At 42.5% G+C, this 15,965-nt stretch overlaps 1 protein-coding gene across 1 annotated transcript in view; it reads left to right on the plus strand.

The window, feature by feature from the left end:
- The first annotated feature begins 1,305 nt into the window (after nucleotides 1-1,305).
- The window catches only part of HGF (hepatocyte growth factor), a 70,069-nt gene continuing 55,409 nt past the window's right edge, over nucleotides 1,306-15,965 (plus strand). Inside the window, exons 1-3 of the mRNA XM_032799662.2 lie at nucleotides 1,306-1,440; nucleotides 12,154-12,319; nucleotides 15,716-15,828. Of these exons, the coding sequence (XP_032655553.1) occupies nucleotides 1,365-1,440; nucleotides 12,154-12,319; nucleotides 15,716-15,828 (355 nt within the window). The 5' untranslated portion in view covers nucleotides 1,306-1,364. The remainder of the gene's footprint in view (nucleotides 1,441-12,153; nucleotides 12,320-15,715; nucleotides 15,829-15,965) is intronic.

The raw sequence follows: 15,965 nt of genomic DNA on the forward strand, positions 1-15,965 counted from the left end.
GCAGAGGACAGATGGGGGGGTTAGAGGGTCTGGCTGCAGGTAAGGCAGGAAATGGGGGGGTCTGGCTGCTGGTGAGGCAGGGGACAGATGTGGGGGTTAGAGGGTCTGGCTGCTGGCGAGACAGGGGACAGACGGGAGGGTTAGAGGGTCTGGCTGCTGGCGAAGCAGGGAACAGACGTGGGGGTTAGAGGGTCTGGCTGCTGGCGAGGCAGAGGACAGATGGGGGGGTTAGAGGGTCTGGCTGCAGGTAAGGCAGGAAATGGGGGGGTCTGGCTGCTGGCGAGGCAGGGGACAGATGTGGGGGATAGAGGGTCTGGCTGCTGGCGAGGCAGGGGACAGATGTGGGGGTTAGAGGGTCTGGCTGCTGGTGAGGCAGGGGACAGACGGGGGGGTTAGAGGGTCTCGCTGCTGGCGAGGCAGGGAACAGACGGGGGGATTAGAGGGTCTGGCTGCAGGTAAGGCAGGAAATGGGGGGGGTCTGGCTGCTGGCGAGGCAGGGGACAGACGGGGGGTTAGAGGGTCTGGCTGCTGGCGAGGCAAGGAACCAGACTGGGGGGATTTAGAGGGCTGGCCTGCAGTAGGCAGGAAATGGGGGGGTCTGGCCTGGCTGGCGAGGAAGGGACAGCACGGCGGGGTTAGAGGGTCTGGCTGCAGGTAAAGGCAGGAAATGCGGGGGCGTTCTGCTGCTGCGCGAGGCAGGGGACAGACGGGGGTTAAGGGTCGGCCGCTGGCGAGGCAGGCAGGGGCGGGGGCGCCGCAGGGTGAGGGGGAGGGGGAGGGGTCTGGTCGCAGGGGAGACAGGCGCTGTGGGGGGAAGGGTTCAGCTGCTGTCCATGCCGCCCACACCCCCCCTTGGGGGCAAACTTGGGTTCCCGTGTAACACTCCGCGGCCCCAGTCCGGTCTTTGCCCCGCGCTCCGGGCCGCTGAAAACAAGGCAAAGCTCCCAGTGAGCTGAGCAGGGTCAGGCCCCTGGAGCGCGGCGCTGCCCCCGGCCCCCCCGGCCTGAGCGAGCGCCCTGCCAGCCCGCCTACATCGGGCGCTGCAGCTCGCCTGGGCGCCCTGCACCCCTCTGCCGCGGGAGCTGCCTGCCGGGCGGCTGGCTGGCGGGAGGGGTGGAGGCAGCTCCGGCTGGGTGCAGGGGAGGGGGAGAGGCGGCAGAGGGGATGTTGTTAAACGATCTCTTACCGTAAGAGGGAGTTGGGACTCAGATCTTTCCAGTTAATCACACAACAAACTTAGATCATCGCAATAAAAAGGAGCGCGGCTCACTCAGCCTCCTCTAGTGACCGACTGTGCACGGGGTCCTTGCACGAGCCATCTCCTCTCCTCCTCCCTGCGAGTTGCTGGGCAGCCTAGCGGCAGCATGTGGGCCAACAAACTCCTGCCGGTCCTGCTGCTCCATCTGCTGCTGCTGCTTCCCATCACCATCCCTTTGGCAGGTTAGTTTTTTCTCTCACTTTGCCAGCGATCTCTCTTTTCTGCATCCTTTTCTTTCCTTTTCCCATTTATTATGGTGGGTGGAAATGTGCACTACTTACAAACCTTTGGGAAATGATACAGAGAAAGTCGAAAAATCTCCACCCACGCCATCCCTGCCTCAGTAATACAAACACACCTACCTACTCCTTCCCAGATGGTTGCAGCACACAAATGGTGAGTTGCAAACCAAGTGTCACTTCTAGTGGAACAAGCCTTCTGCTCTGGCAAGTTGAAAGCTGCACACAAATTGCACTCAGGGAGGGAGAAGGGATCTTATCCTTTCTACAGGAGAATAGTTTCTGAGTACTAGGGATCATTTGGTGTGAAAGGCAGTAGTGAATGAAATATTATACTATCTGTGCCAATGATTTTTCATTGTGTGTGTGTATTTCTGTGTATATTCTTTTCACAAACAGCCTGTATGTGTGGGTTAGCTCTGAGCTTCTGAGTTACCATTACCTTCTCACCCATCCCCACATTTAGGGGTGTCTCAGGACACACAGGGAGCTGGATGAACTAAAAATGGTACAATATTTCATGATTGCGTCTTGGAACTCTCAGCTGTTATCAGGGCAAGAAGAAACATCTGTACTTTATTGCACAGTAATAGATTAAATAACTGTGAGATAACGAACATCCAAAACATATGATAGTATGTGGCTTGGAGTCACTGTCCAAATAGCAGGCATGTCTTTGTGCACATTCAGCAGCAGGAATATGCTACTTTTAAACTTGAATTAATTTTAATTTCATTAGTGTCTCAATTCAGTTCCTGATGAAACTGGGGTGTGGAAGGTGCTAGGATTGAACAATAATAAACAATCAGTTCCTGAAAGGTGTCTAGTTGAATTTATTTCCTGAAGTGCTCCTTTTGATAGTGGAGGGACTGGCTTTGCATTCCTATTGGCTCTTTGGTGAGGCACTTGAGGAAAAATGTTTTACAAAGATTTCCACACACCTTTCCTTCCTTCCTTCCCCAAAGCAGTGAAGGACAGACTGCTACTCTGTAGACAGACAGAAGGAAACGATAACATGCAGCTCAGGGAGAAGATCTGCCAGCAGTGGGCAATATACTTGCAGAGAGCAGGAGGACAGATAAACAATGCAGAGGTCCAGCACACACACACACACAGAGCATGGAGTTGTGGGACAGGTTCTGAAGGCATAATACACAAAGAGCTGCTTTATAGACTGTGGTGTCTTGAAGGAAGCAGCTGCAGTTTCCCAAAGGCTTGTAATGGGTAAGCAGGGTTTATGCAGGGAACCCCCTGTTGAAGTGCAGATAATCTCAAGAATTTGCTGGGTGCTTTGACCTGGGGCTCAATTCTGTGATCCTGGGATATATCTCCAGGAGGCATCCAATGTTGTCTTAAATACAAAATAGTGATAATTATTAGCACAAATAATTTGAAACAGGATTATTTTGTGTTTTGAATGTGCAAGTCATAAATACGCTGACAGTATCACTTTCAATTAATCCTATCATATTCTTCTAAGATAAGAGCCTAATTCTGTAAGGTGCTGAACATTTCATGTAGGGTGACCAGATGTCCCAATTTTATAGGGACAATGCCAATTTTGGGGGCTTTTTCTTATATAGGCACCTATAACTCCCCACCCCCATCCCGATTTTTCACACTTGCTGGCTGGTCACCCTAATGTCTTGAGAAGTGCTGTGTACTCTCTACTCCCATTGATTTCAAGTGTTGTGCGGCTTACTCAGCAGGTGTTCTCGTAAAGGCCCATGTTAGCACACTTTTTTGTACTATTTCCTTCCCTCAGGTGCCTCATATTTTCCATGCCATTGAGCTGCGCCAAATTCGAAAAATAGTGACCTTTCCATTTCTCAGCAACACTTCTCCGTTTTCATCCCCCTTTCAATCCTCTCTGCCCTCACTTTAATATTGCATCCACCCTATTGGACCAAGAGAATGAGTCGTGCCACTCACCGCCATTGGACAGCTCAGAGTCGTGACTCTGTTTGTTTTGCTTTTTTTATTCCTATTTTCATGAAGACCATGAGTTTCATCAAAAAGGCCAAACTTTAAATTCTAGTGAGAACAAGATACATGAGGGGAAATTGTGCCATAATTGTTTTTTTTCATATACTAAGACGTCTCCTTGAATAATTTCTCCATTGAGGTTTTTATTTTATTGGGGATTTTTAGGAGGCCCTGTGCAATCTGAAAAAAATATTCTTTATATATTAAATGCGTTAGAAACTCTTTAGAAATGAAGCTATTTGACTTGTGTATTAGAACTTAGAGATAGAAGAGACTTCTTATATCTTCAGATCAACCTCCCTGCTAATGTATGAATGTCCCTATTCTGTTGATGTTAAATGTGTCAAGCTATGAGGTTTATTTTTATTATGTATTATTTATATTATGGTTGTACCTATAAGCCAAAATAAGGCTTGGCGGTCCAACATGCTAGGTTCTGTATGAACCTAAGAGTCTCTGATTTGCAGCACTCAGAAGTCAGGATATGTCAGTGGATAGAGGGAAGGAGAGAGAGAGTGAAGAATACATTGCTGAGAATGTGTTGACGTGAGCTAGCTATGTCCATTATGAGAGGCCCGATTCGTTTGTAATATATAAATAATAAGATAAGAATAGATGAATGAGATAAATGTGTAAAGTTCTTACTAGCCAGTTGCTATCCATTGGCGGTATTCTGTAGGTATCTATCATTTACATGGAGAGACTAGTCTATAAGCTATAACTTTGCTCAGGAAGTTTTCCCTCCCTGATATTCAGCCTATTTAGATATTCTTAATTACACCCCAGTATTCCCAGTGAGTATGTCTTTTGCTCTGTTAAAACACAGACTGCTTAGCTCAGTAAAAGCTGTTGAACTAAAATGACCCCCATTTTTATGAACCAGGAACACAAATTAGCACATAGGAATGAAAAACTTATAAAAACGCATCAAATTTTCACACGAAGAGGTCTCTATTCTAGGGTGACCAGATGTCCCTATTTTATAGGGACACTCCTGATTTTTGGGTCTTTTTCTATATAGGCTCCTATTTACCCCCTCCCCCCATCCCAATTTTTCACGTTTGCTGTCTGGTCACCCTACTCTAATCTAACATTTTTCTTAAAACCAACTTTCACAGCATTTTCTGTAGGTCACATGAGATGCAAAGAATATGAAGTGCAGGTGTAGTACAAGATGTGGGAGATCATTTTGTTTTTTTAACTAAAAATGCTTTATACAAATATTGGTAGCCATAGGAGTGTTGTGTGTCCATGTGGCTTGGATAACTGCATGTATTTTACAAATCTAATATGATTTATTCTCCTCAGTCCCTAGCTGTAAATAATCATTATACTATATGCCATCAGCAGTGCAAAACTCTGCCAGTTTGAAGACTGTATTCTTTCTGGTTAATGGAATCCATTTGGCACAGAGTGCCAATAGCTTCTTGTTTTGCTCTCATGCAGTACAGAATTTACCCTACTTAACTGATTTTTTGTTTCCATTAATACCACTTTTGTGAGCAACATAACCAGAGAAAAATAGAATAAAAAGACTTGAGATTAAGATGTTGCATAAAAACTGGGAAAATGTGCTCTGAAATCAAAGAAAGAAAAGCCTCTTAGTGGAGAAGCTTATCTTTCATTAAGATAATACTTTAACTGAGGCCAGAGTTGGGAGAGAAATGTGCATTCTCTCTCCAGAGGATGACATCTTTCCTCCGAGTCTTTTTTTTTCTTTTTGCTGAGTATTACGTGCAATTTATGTCCTTCTAAACTTTGTGAAGGAGAGGGAGGATGGCTTTGTGGGGATGATACAGGATTGGAAATCAGGAGACATGGGTTTGTCCTACCACAGTTGGAGGGCAGTCAACTCAATGGCACTCTCCCTGGACCCCACAGAGGAGTTTTACAATTCTGTTTGTAAGGGTGGGTTTAGAGACTTGCACTCCTCCAGCGTTCATGTTGTGGGGCTACCCTGCAGTAGCAACATCAGGAGGACCAACATAGCTAGAATTCCTCCAGGGTCACTCAGGAAGAACATGTTACAGTGACAGCTTTGCCATCTTCTAAATAGGAGCAGTACACACTGTCTGCAGTCCCTGAGCAAGTCTTCTAGAAAGCATGAAAAGGGGTGGGTTACGTTCCCTGTTTTCACTCACACTTCATCAGGGGGAGGCCAGTGTTAGCATGGAGCTGTGGCTCTGCTCCCCAACCGCTCTGTGGCTGCCCAGTATGCAGGGATTCTAGAATGGGGGAGGTGGGTTTCCTTGCATCCTTTCCCATTGCCTTGCATACCCAGCAACCACCAAGCTCCTTTTCCAGAAGAATGTACACAACACACTGCTGGAGGTGAAAGAAACACCAAATACTTGTAAAGATTGTTGCTTTCACTGTGGATGGTAGTGTGACATGGTAGGGATTTATTTCTGTGTTAAATACAGTGCTTTGAAGGGCTACAGATCTCAAAAGAAAAGACTTGTTTTATAGTCAGAGGCTAGATACAGCTAGTCAGAGTACATACTGCGGAACAGTCAGTTCTTCTAGTCTGTCCCAGCATCCTGCTGAGCAGATAACCTTTTCCTGGAAGAAGGGATGTCCTTATGTATATACCATCTGACTTCAGAACACATTATCTGCTGTCATCATTATCTTTAGTCTAATGGGTTTTGGTACTGTGTACAGATGAGTTGTGAAGACAGGACTTACCGAATTTGAAAGTCAGGTTTCTAATAAAAGGAGTCACTGGTAAAATAAACAATAGCAATGAACAATAACCAAAAAATAACCTCCCTCCTTTCTCCCACCATCTCAACAACTGGCCTAAAAAGCAACTGTAAAGCACAAAAATAAGGACAAAATATATACATTTGTTTTATTCCAGATTGTTGTTACAGAAGCATGTATCCTTTGTCACTGCTTTTTGTTGCTAAGAGAAAATTTTGGAAATTAAAATTATCCCAGTGCCATTCTGTATTGTCTTCAAGCAGCATTCTGAGGGAAGCACTTAACTGTGAAAAGCTAGGGATGAATCTCTGTATGGTCTCCTTGTTTTATTTAGTGACTGTCCATCTGTACAATTATCTCTGCTTTCTTGGGTCTGGGCAAACGCTTTTTTCACCAGCCTGGTGGCCTATATAACTAACGTCACTGAATCCAATCTGGCATTTTTTTCATATTCAATTTAAAGTTTTTTTTGTTTCGGACATTGCAGAACTTTATGCAACTTCTCTTTGTGCTGATCATTTTTGCCCCAAACCAGCAGTCACGGGCAATTATTAATTTCATCCACATACAGAAAGCTCTAGGAAGTCTCTAGTGCTGAAGCAATTCTAAAGGGAAGTCACTTAAACATATATACCTAAAGGGATGAGCAAAAGGCTAATATCATACTTTCTCCATTGATCTGGGTCTGCCAAAAACTGTGGCTTACATCCAAAACTGAACAGTCCTGAATTTAGTAGTCCAGGAATGACCTTCTCAAACCATGTTTGAGAACATTGTTAAAAAAAATTTGATTCTACACAAATCTCTAACATGTTTGATTTTATTATGGTGACCTTGTTGTTAACCCAATCGGTTGTTGTCAGAATACTTCAAATAATGTCTAATTTTGCTGTCTGGTTAAATTTAGCTTTTACTTTCTGTATGTATTTGTGTTGGCATGCTGGAACCTGTATTAATATATGATATATCCAGGATGTATAATATCCTCGTAGATTCTAGTCCATTTATAAACCTCATTGAATTCTTTAAGGATATCTTTTTCATCCTGTTTTGTAGACTAGTTGTACACCCATGTGATCATCTGTATTTGCACACTGCTCTTTAATGCAAGTATGTTATTTGTGTTGCATAGTTTCAAACTCTAGTGACTGCTATCTCTTCTTATATAAACATGCCAGTGTGGCTTTGCTACATGAGCTCATTTTGTGTGCATTATCAAACATGCCTTTTCATTTTAACAGTGCGCTATTACTGTATATACTGCACTCAGCTCCAGTATCTATTTTGAAATCTATGTTTGGTCATTTATTTCCTTTGTCAGAAATTGGAGTTTTGCATAATCTTGTGTAACACCAACATCAGCGGGATTGAGCCTGGGACCTCTGGAGCTTAGTGAATGAAGCTCTACCACATGAACTAAAAGCTAACTGGTTATTAGTTAAGCTGAAGAGTAAACTAATTAATCTCTCTCTCTCTAAATGATCTTGGTGCCACTAGATGGGGCAGAACACCACACCCAGGAGGTGTGTGTGTTACACTTGCACTGTAAATGTTATTGAGACCTAACCAGGAAACTGTTTCTACATCATCATCATTTGGCTTTCTCCTTCAGCTGTATATTTGTTAACATATTTTGACTTTCTATTTCTTTTAAAATTTGGACTGCATGTGGGAATGGTTGCTCTTTTGTTGGACAATTTGCATGATATACTGTAGTTTTTTCACATTTATTCCGAACAAATATAATCTTTGCTATTTGTTTATTCTGCCTCTATGCCTCAGTGAACATTTTTTTAATTAGATGCAGTTCAGTTCTTTCATTGCTTGCTTCTCGATTCAATTGGGAAGCATAGTTTACATTAGCCCTGTATTTAATTACTGTTCTTTGCAAAGTTAAGTTCTTTTCTTAATCTTACTTTGAACTAGTTATCAGTAATACCACAGATAATTTACTCTCTAATTAGTGCATCTGTTAACTGTTCAAAGTCAGGTGACTTAGTTTTATTACTTGTGTCTGTGATCACTATCATTCACACAATGATCAATGGTCTCACCTGGCAGCGGGTATCTTGTATTGAGAAAGTGCCTTTCCGAAGTGTGGATCAAAATATTCTTGACATTTTTGAATGACTTGGTCTAGTTTGTTATTGATGGAAATACGTGTAGATCTCCAGTATCTATGGCCTTGCCGCATATACAGTGTGGAGGATTTTATCCTCTGCAGTATCTCTTCATTACAACTTGGAAGAAATAAATTCATAAGAATTAGCAATATTCTCAAGTAGAATCATGAACCCTCATTTTATGGAAACCTTGGAGGACATCTGAAAACTCAGTAAAAACTGGAGATTTGACTAAATGGAGGTTGCTGGAGAGCTTCAGTTCTGCTCTACAAGTCTGAAGTTACTGTATGGCTGTGTCCTGTATGGCTGTGTCTATAGTAGAAAAAAAGGTTGGTTTTTTATTTTTTACAAAGAGAGAGCTATTTTATTGTAATATCCTTATGTAGACAAGGTAGCTTTAAATTTGTTAGTCTCTAAGGTGCCACAAGGACTCCTCATTGTTTTTACCTTCATGTAGATGCTCAAGGTAATCCATAGATCCTCCTCTGCCCCCTGGATTTACCTCCACAAGCTACATTGAAGTAAAACTACCACTATGTTGAGGTTGCCTTGTTTACACCTGGATTTTACAAGAGGACTGACAGGAGATAGTTATCTTGTTTAAATAAACAAACAAATCAAAACCAAACCAAAACCCAACATCTTATTTGCTAGTGAAGGAAGCTGTAGAACAGTGGTTCTCAAAGCCCGTCTGCTGCTTGTTCAGGGAAAGCCCCTGGCGGGCTGGGCCAGTTTGTTTACCTGCTATGTCCGCGGGTTTGGCCGATCGCGGCTCCCACTGGCTGCAGTTCGCTGCTGCAAGCCAATGGCGGCTGCAGGAAGGGCGGCCAGCACATCTCTGAGCCCGCGTCACTTCCTGCAGCCCCCATTGGCCTGGAGAGGCAAACTGCAGCCAGCAGGAACCACGATCGGCCGAACCTGCGGATGCAGCAGGTAAACAAAGTGGCCTAGTCCGCCAGGGGCTTTCCCTAAGCAAGTGACGAACTGGCTTTGAGAACCACTGCTGTAGAAGACTGAAGCTAAGCTTATGGGTAAAGCCCTACTTAACTTGCAATATTGAGGAAATTGAGGATTCCACAGTATTAGGCTTCCTCTGCAATTTTGCAAGCAGGAGCCTCACCCTGTATGAGGCTGACAGTGGGAGCCCTGGCCATCCCAGGGCTGAGAGCAGAAATTTCTGCTCTCAGGCCCAGGCAGCCACTCTCAGCCCCTGGTGGTCGACAGCGGGAGCCCCCGCTCTCAGCTCTGGGTGGCTGACGAGAAAATCATGGAAAAGTAATAATGGACTTTATTACTGAAAATAATAAGGTACATTATTACTTTTCTGCAATTTTGCAGGGCTTGTCCGCAACTCAGCTGCAATTTTTTGACAATCATCCTGCAATTCAAGTAGCGTCTTACTTATGAGGTATCTAAGCACTGCATGATTACATTTCTGCTGAGCAATGTAGCGCTGCTCCTGCAAAACTCACCTTCAGAGTTGTGGAACATCAGGGCTACTCACGTTATAAATTTCTGACTTGCTTCTGTCTTCAGTATAGGCAACAAGAGGAAATAAGCCATTCTCAGTTAATCAGGAGTTTTGGTTACTCAGAGTTTAGAGAGTAGGGATGAATTGTAATTACATGTGGCTAGGCAAGCCATTCATTCAGTTTTAAGATGGACTGTCCTGTTTTTGTATGGCTTGTCCACATCAAGTACTGACATAAAACTGGAAGTGGTTTTATATGCTATGATGCACAGAGGGCACTATTTTACGGAGCATGACACTCTGTCCTCACTGGTGAGACTTGTACGCATGGTGTGTGCGAAATCATGCTGGCAGGTGGGGCAACTGAGGGGATGTCCTGTTTTCTGGAGATGCATTAGTGGCCATCCTACATGCCGTACATCATTTACTGATTACAGCCCAGCGTTTGAGAGGCCCTAATCTAATGGAGAACATTTCTTGAGAATTGTTTAGGATTACACAATAAATCTGTTTTATTATTTTTAAAGTAAAAGTTCTGGTTTTTTTATTACTAGAATGATAAGCATTCATGCTTAAAAATCATCTCTGGTATAGCTCTGTTTGCTGTAAAGGAGTTACACAAAGGATTAATTTGATCCTTTCCTCTTGGATTGCAATCAGTGCCACAGAATGTAGTTGTTTAAGATCTAAAGTAAATCGGGTTGTTAGAAATTGCTGGATCAAAGTCTTAATCCTCTTTGGACAACTATTCATTTAAAAAACAAACAAACAAAAAAAACAAGGTTACATTACTTTTAGACTGAGCTAAGCTACCTTACTTTTTTATCTAGCTCTCTCATGCTAGCTAGTGACAGTTTAAGACCCCATTATCATATGGATTTATGATAATGACACTTATCAATGGGTGGGAAATGTTATCAGCAGATACCGGAAAGAAATACTTTGATATTACTGAATGGATTCTCATCTTCATTTGTCATAGAGATCTTGGCTCAGGCGCTAGATAACTAATTCAGCAATAATAAAGAAATCTCATAAGAGATGCATTTTCAACATTTTACCACCTTATGCTTAAAAGGATCACTTTACTGTGTTATTTCTGGCACATGAGAATGAAATGTGTGTTGCAGTGCATTGACTTTAGAATCAGTATTATGGAAAAGGCAACTTCATTTAAGCTGCCTGCTTTTACACAAGGGGCTCTCCATAAATTTTCCCCCTTAGCATGTGATTAATTCTGTCTACTGAATGCAGGAGCTGCAGAAAAAGAAGTGTGGAACTAGGGAATCTATTAATATTTTCATTTTAAACAAAAGCTTTTTCACATAACAACAACCCAGGAGTGTAATCAGTACCGTTGGTAAAAGAAGTCTATATTAACCTGACAATGGTTGTAATTTTGTCTCTGAAAAATAAATAAATACATTATATATGTGGCTATATTCCATTGTTCAACTTGTGCAGTTTGAAATGAGAGGGAGATGGCAGAGTGAAGATTCTGCATGGATTCGTTGCCGGAGGGATGGCCTCTCTCTGAGAATTCTGTTTTTAATACCTGAAGCTTGGTGCAATCTGATCTAAAGGCAAAAGCAAACCAACCCAACCCTCTTCAAACTATTTTGAGGAGCACAAGGGGTAATTCATCTCTTGGATGGTTGGTTGAGCAGCATCCAGTGAAGGAGTGAGCTCATCATAGCCTTCTATATAATGGGATGGTGGACTTTTAATCAGGGGCTCCTGGGAACCCTCCTGTAGTTGGTAGAAGTCTGTTCTGAGACATTGGGTCTGATTCTCTTCTGCCCTGCCTCTTGTGTAGGCATGTACACCATTGCACAATGAATGTAAAATGCTACCATTCTGACATGGTAGCATTTTAAACTCACCTTGCACTGGCTCAAATAACCTACACATGGTGCAAGGTAATGAAGAATCAGGCCTGTGGTCTATATTTGCAAAAAGTAACAGGCCCTAGTGAACCTCTTTTATAATCTAATTGCTGCTGAACATCTTTTGTAACATGCATTGCTGCAACTTGTACAGAGGAGAGAAAAAAGATTGTGAAAGGAGAAATAGGAAAGTAAAGCATGAAATATAAGGTGATGTGCTCCTGGCACTGACTCTTGCCTACTTTTTTAGATTAGTGTCTTATACAATTGTTTAACTGAAATTATCTGCTGTATTTTTAAAAGATCTCTGTGTTTGAATGAATGCAGATCAATGACTGCAAGTGACATTTTCTCCTCCATGCTGTGGGGGCTGATGTGGGTTTGGTTTCTTAATAAGCTTCATATATTGTTGAGTGAAATCATTACCTTGACTGCTCTCCTTAAAGGTGCGTCTTTTCTTTTATCTTATTGGGTTCTTCCACAGAAGGCAAAGGGAAAAGGAGAAATGCTCTTCATGACTTCAGAAAGACAGGCGAGACTATGCTAATTAGATCAGACCTATCACTAGTGGGAAAAACCAAGCTGTTAAACACCACAGAGCAATGTGCCAAGAGATGCAGCAGGAATAAAGGCTTTTCATTCCCTTGCAAGTAAGTTATTACAGTCCTAATATTTTTGTTTCATTATTAAAGTGACATCCAGCCAAGCACACCACTTTCCTTGACATCAATGGGACTGCCACCTTGAATAGACTGTATAGCCTGAAGTTTGTGTTTTGACAGCTGTGATCTTGCTCTTCATGGTCAGAGATTCTCTGGTCTTCTCAAACCCTTAACGTGAAATTGGAGGAGTTGTTCTCTGGTACAATGTGATCAAACATTTTGGGCTGCATAATAATTACAAATGGAAACTCTGAGCGATAAATATCCTGAGGTGCCTGCTGTCTTTGTCAACACATCTTGCTGCTGCTTGCTTCCCTGCCTCCAGTAACGCTTGATCTATACTCTCTTTTGAAATAAAACTCACGATTTTGTCCACTATGCAATGGACCTGAATTTTCCCTCTGGCCTGTATTAATCTATGGGTGTAACTACAAATGAAAGAAAATGATTGCAGAGGAGAGATGCAGATAACTCCTGTGCTGGCAAATAGGATCCACCAACACTGACGGCTGTGGAAGTTTTACTATCGACTACAAATGGGACCAGGATCAGATGCTTTATTTAGAGAACCTCGCTTGCAGAGATTCTCTTATAGAGGCTGGTCCTTCTCCCATGAAAGTCACCAACAGTGGTACAAGTTCTGGACCCTAAGGTCATTTCTCCCCTCCCCCCACTCCACTCTCTTGCCCCTTGTGTACTCATGTACATCTGTGAAAAATGAGTGCCAGGTGGGTGTAAAATGCTACCTGATGAGAATGGTAGGTAATATTTTGCACCCAACTGACACTCTCACTTTTCATGTAGTGTAAATGACTATGAGCTTAATCCTGTTCCCACTGAAGTAAGAGTCATAACTCCCGTTGTCTTCAGTGGGAACTGGATTCAAGATAACATCGGATCCTGCCCATTGAGCTGAGCTGGAGGAGTGCAGAAATGAGGCCCACAAAAAAGTTACTTACGTTTCATAATATAAAAATTATTTCTGAACTCTGCCAGATTTTGAACAATGCTAAATTCCTGTGTCTGCTCAGGAAAATTGCTTCAAGCTTTCATGAGTTGTGGCTGCTCTGGCTGTTGTGTCCTGAAAAGTAGGTTAATACATGTGTGTTATTTTAATCCATTATGAAAAATAATCTAGAACTGCTCATATTTTTTCATTCCTGTCTCGTTTGTGAAGGATTTTCCATCATGACTGTGGCCGTTGCATTCATTCAGGAGCAAATCCTTTCCTTTGTGTACAGCCTGAGTAAAAAGGCTGAGTACTGGGGAGATATACAAGGGCTTGGGAGGAGTGGAGGATGGGAGGAATCCTGCATCCAGCTGGCGGAGTGGCAACACTGTCCTGCTTCTGATGTTCACTTGCTTCATGAGTTTGAATGAACATCAGATCTGCCTAATCATGGATCCACAGGCCCAACAGCTACTGCTTCCCTAGGCTACCACCAAACTCCCCTTCCACGGTGTCAGATAGAGATTTCCATGATGCACAGCTCCATGCACTGTAGGAAAAAGCCTTGCCTCGGCTCCCAGAAACCAACCCTCTCAGGCAGCATTAACTGGGCTGATTTTATGTATCCAGGGCCCTCAATTGGTGTGTCTTGGTTTTGGCCCTAAGCCAACTGATACAACATTTGGCCCTAAGCATTGATATAAAGTGCACAGAGGGCAACAGGATTTCTTTAATACCAGTGAAAAATAAATGCTTAGAAATGAATATAAATATTTAAAAGAATCAATGTTTAACTTTCCCCTTAAAGTTGGGATCCCAATCCTCAGCATTGTGCTAGTGCATGACAATCAAAAATGGAAATGACTGTATGCATAAGATAAAACTGATCAGTCAAGAATAATTTACTTTTTGGTTCACTGTCAGTTCCAATCATCATCATCATAATAAAAATAATTTTGGGGAGTGTAACAGCCCTGAAAATGTGGTCAGGAAAAGATTGTTAGAAATCTTTGTGGAGAGGGCTAAAGCTAGACTAAAAGATATCCAAGATGGAGCTGGAGGAGGAACTAAAGGAAATGGTTGTAAATGATGCATTCAATGAGTTTAGAAGTGAAGAGAAAAACGGAAATGAGTAGATTTGGAGAGGCAGATGGGAGTAAATGGTTGATTTTTGACAGAAAAGAGGAGATTAGATATGGCATCTTTAGAAGAACTGGGCAGAAGAGAGGCTGAAGAAGTGGCAGAGGGATGAAGGTTAGCAGTTTGGAGGGGTTGGAATCCAAAGAATAGGTAGAGTGGTTGGTGAGGATGAGAAACGGTGGTGGTGGTGACGGGGGAGAAGATGAAGGGGAGGGAAGTTGCATCTTATCTTATAATGTTTTTTCTTTGAAAAAGGCAATGAAATCTTGCAAATAGACAGTGGTTTGTGGCATTAGGATATGCAGAATTTTAGGAAGGAATCAAAGATTTTTTTAAGTCTATTAATAAGGCTGCACAAATAGTGGGAGTCAGTAAAGCTGGAGAAATGGTGCTATTTTGTGAAGAAATAAAATGGAACTGAAGGAGGAGTGGACAAACCTGCAGCAGAGGCAGTGTGGTAGGTCATGAGATATTCTACAATAGAGCTGAGTAGCATCAAAGCAGAGTCGAGAAAGCAAATGCTGGGGAAGAAAGGGGCTTAGTTTAGAGGGACATTGCAGTGGGAAAGAAGAGGCAACGAAGTCAGGAGTGGAATGAAAACAACAGCAAAGGACAGGGATGAGAGGAAAGGGGATTATCATAATTGTAATTATTAACAATAATATTCCTGACTCCACTTTGAGCTTCCATTTATCTTTAAGCAACATGGGTGAGATACTTTCTATACCACTGTGAGGCATGCAAGTTTCAATTAATGTTTGAGATCCTGAGGTGGAAGATTTTGTATAAGTACAGGGTATTGTCATTATTTTCAAGTTAATCAGCCGCACTCATATCTAGTGTAAGTCCACTGAATTGAAGTCAACTCAGTTGCACCTAATTATATGAGGAATGAATTTGGCCTATGGGGTTCAATGCAGTATATCCCCCTCTTTCTTTTCACACCTCTTCTAGCAGAAGAGGAGTGTCTTTTTTAGAAAAGAACACAACTGGGGCTTCATGTACTGCCTCAGCCACATTAGTCTTACTTTTAAAATAGAGATTTTTAAAGACAAGTGAAATCTGAAATTAGTGCAAGCAGCAAAACTGGTATTTAGTGCTACAACCACAACCACTTAATATGTTTATTTCTGTAGGCATGTCAGCACAGTTGTGAGTTTAAATATCAATTTGGGCTGCTTCTGTGCATTTCCCAGTAAAAATAGATCTATTGTCATAGTATATTCATTGGTATGCCATCTATCATTGCTGTAAACTGTGCAGGATTCCTTTCCTCATTGAGATTTTCATTTCAGGGCCTTTGCTTTTGACAAAGCTACGAAACGATGCCATTGGTTCTCTTTCAATAGCATGACGAATGCAGTGAGGAAGAAGCAAGACCATGCGTTTGATCTATATGAAAAGAAAGGTAACTGATTTATTCCCCAAGCAGAGTGCTACAGAGAAGGGAGTCAGCAAGTGACCTTTATGACTGTGTGTCTTGCCTGAGGAAATCATGGTTTGTGCATTCGAGGAGCTGATGTGTTGTGCCTTAAAACTCTATGT

The sequence above is a fragment of the Chelonoidis abingdonii genome, chromosome 1 (genome assembly GCF_003597395.2).
Source record: "Chelonoidis abingdonii isolate Lonesome George chromosome 1, CheloAbing_2.0, whole genome shotgun sequence".
Taxonomy (NCBI): domain Eukaryota; kingdom Metazoa; phylum Chordata; order Testudines; family Testudinidae; genus Chelonoidis; species Chelonoidis abingdonii.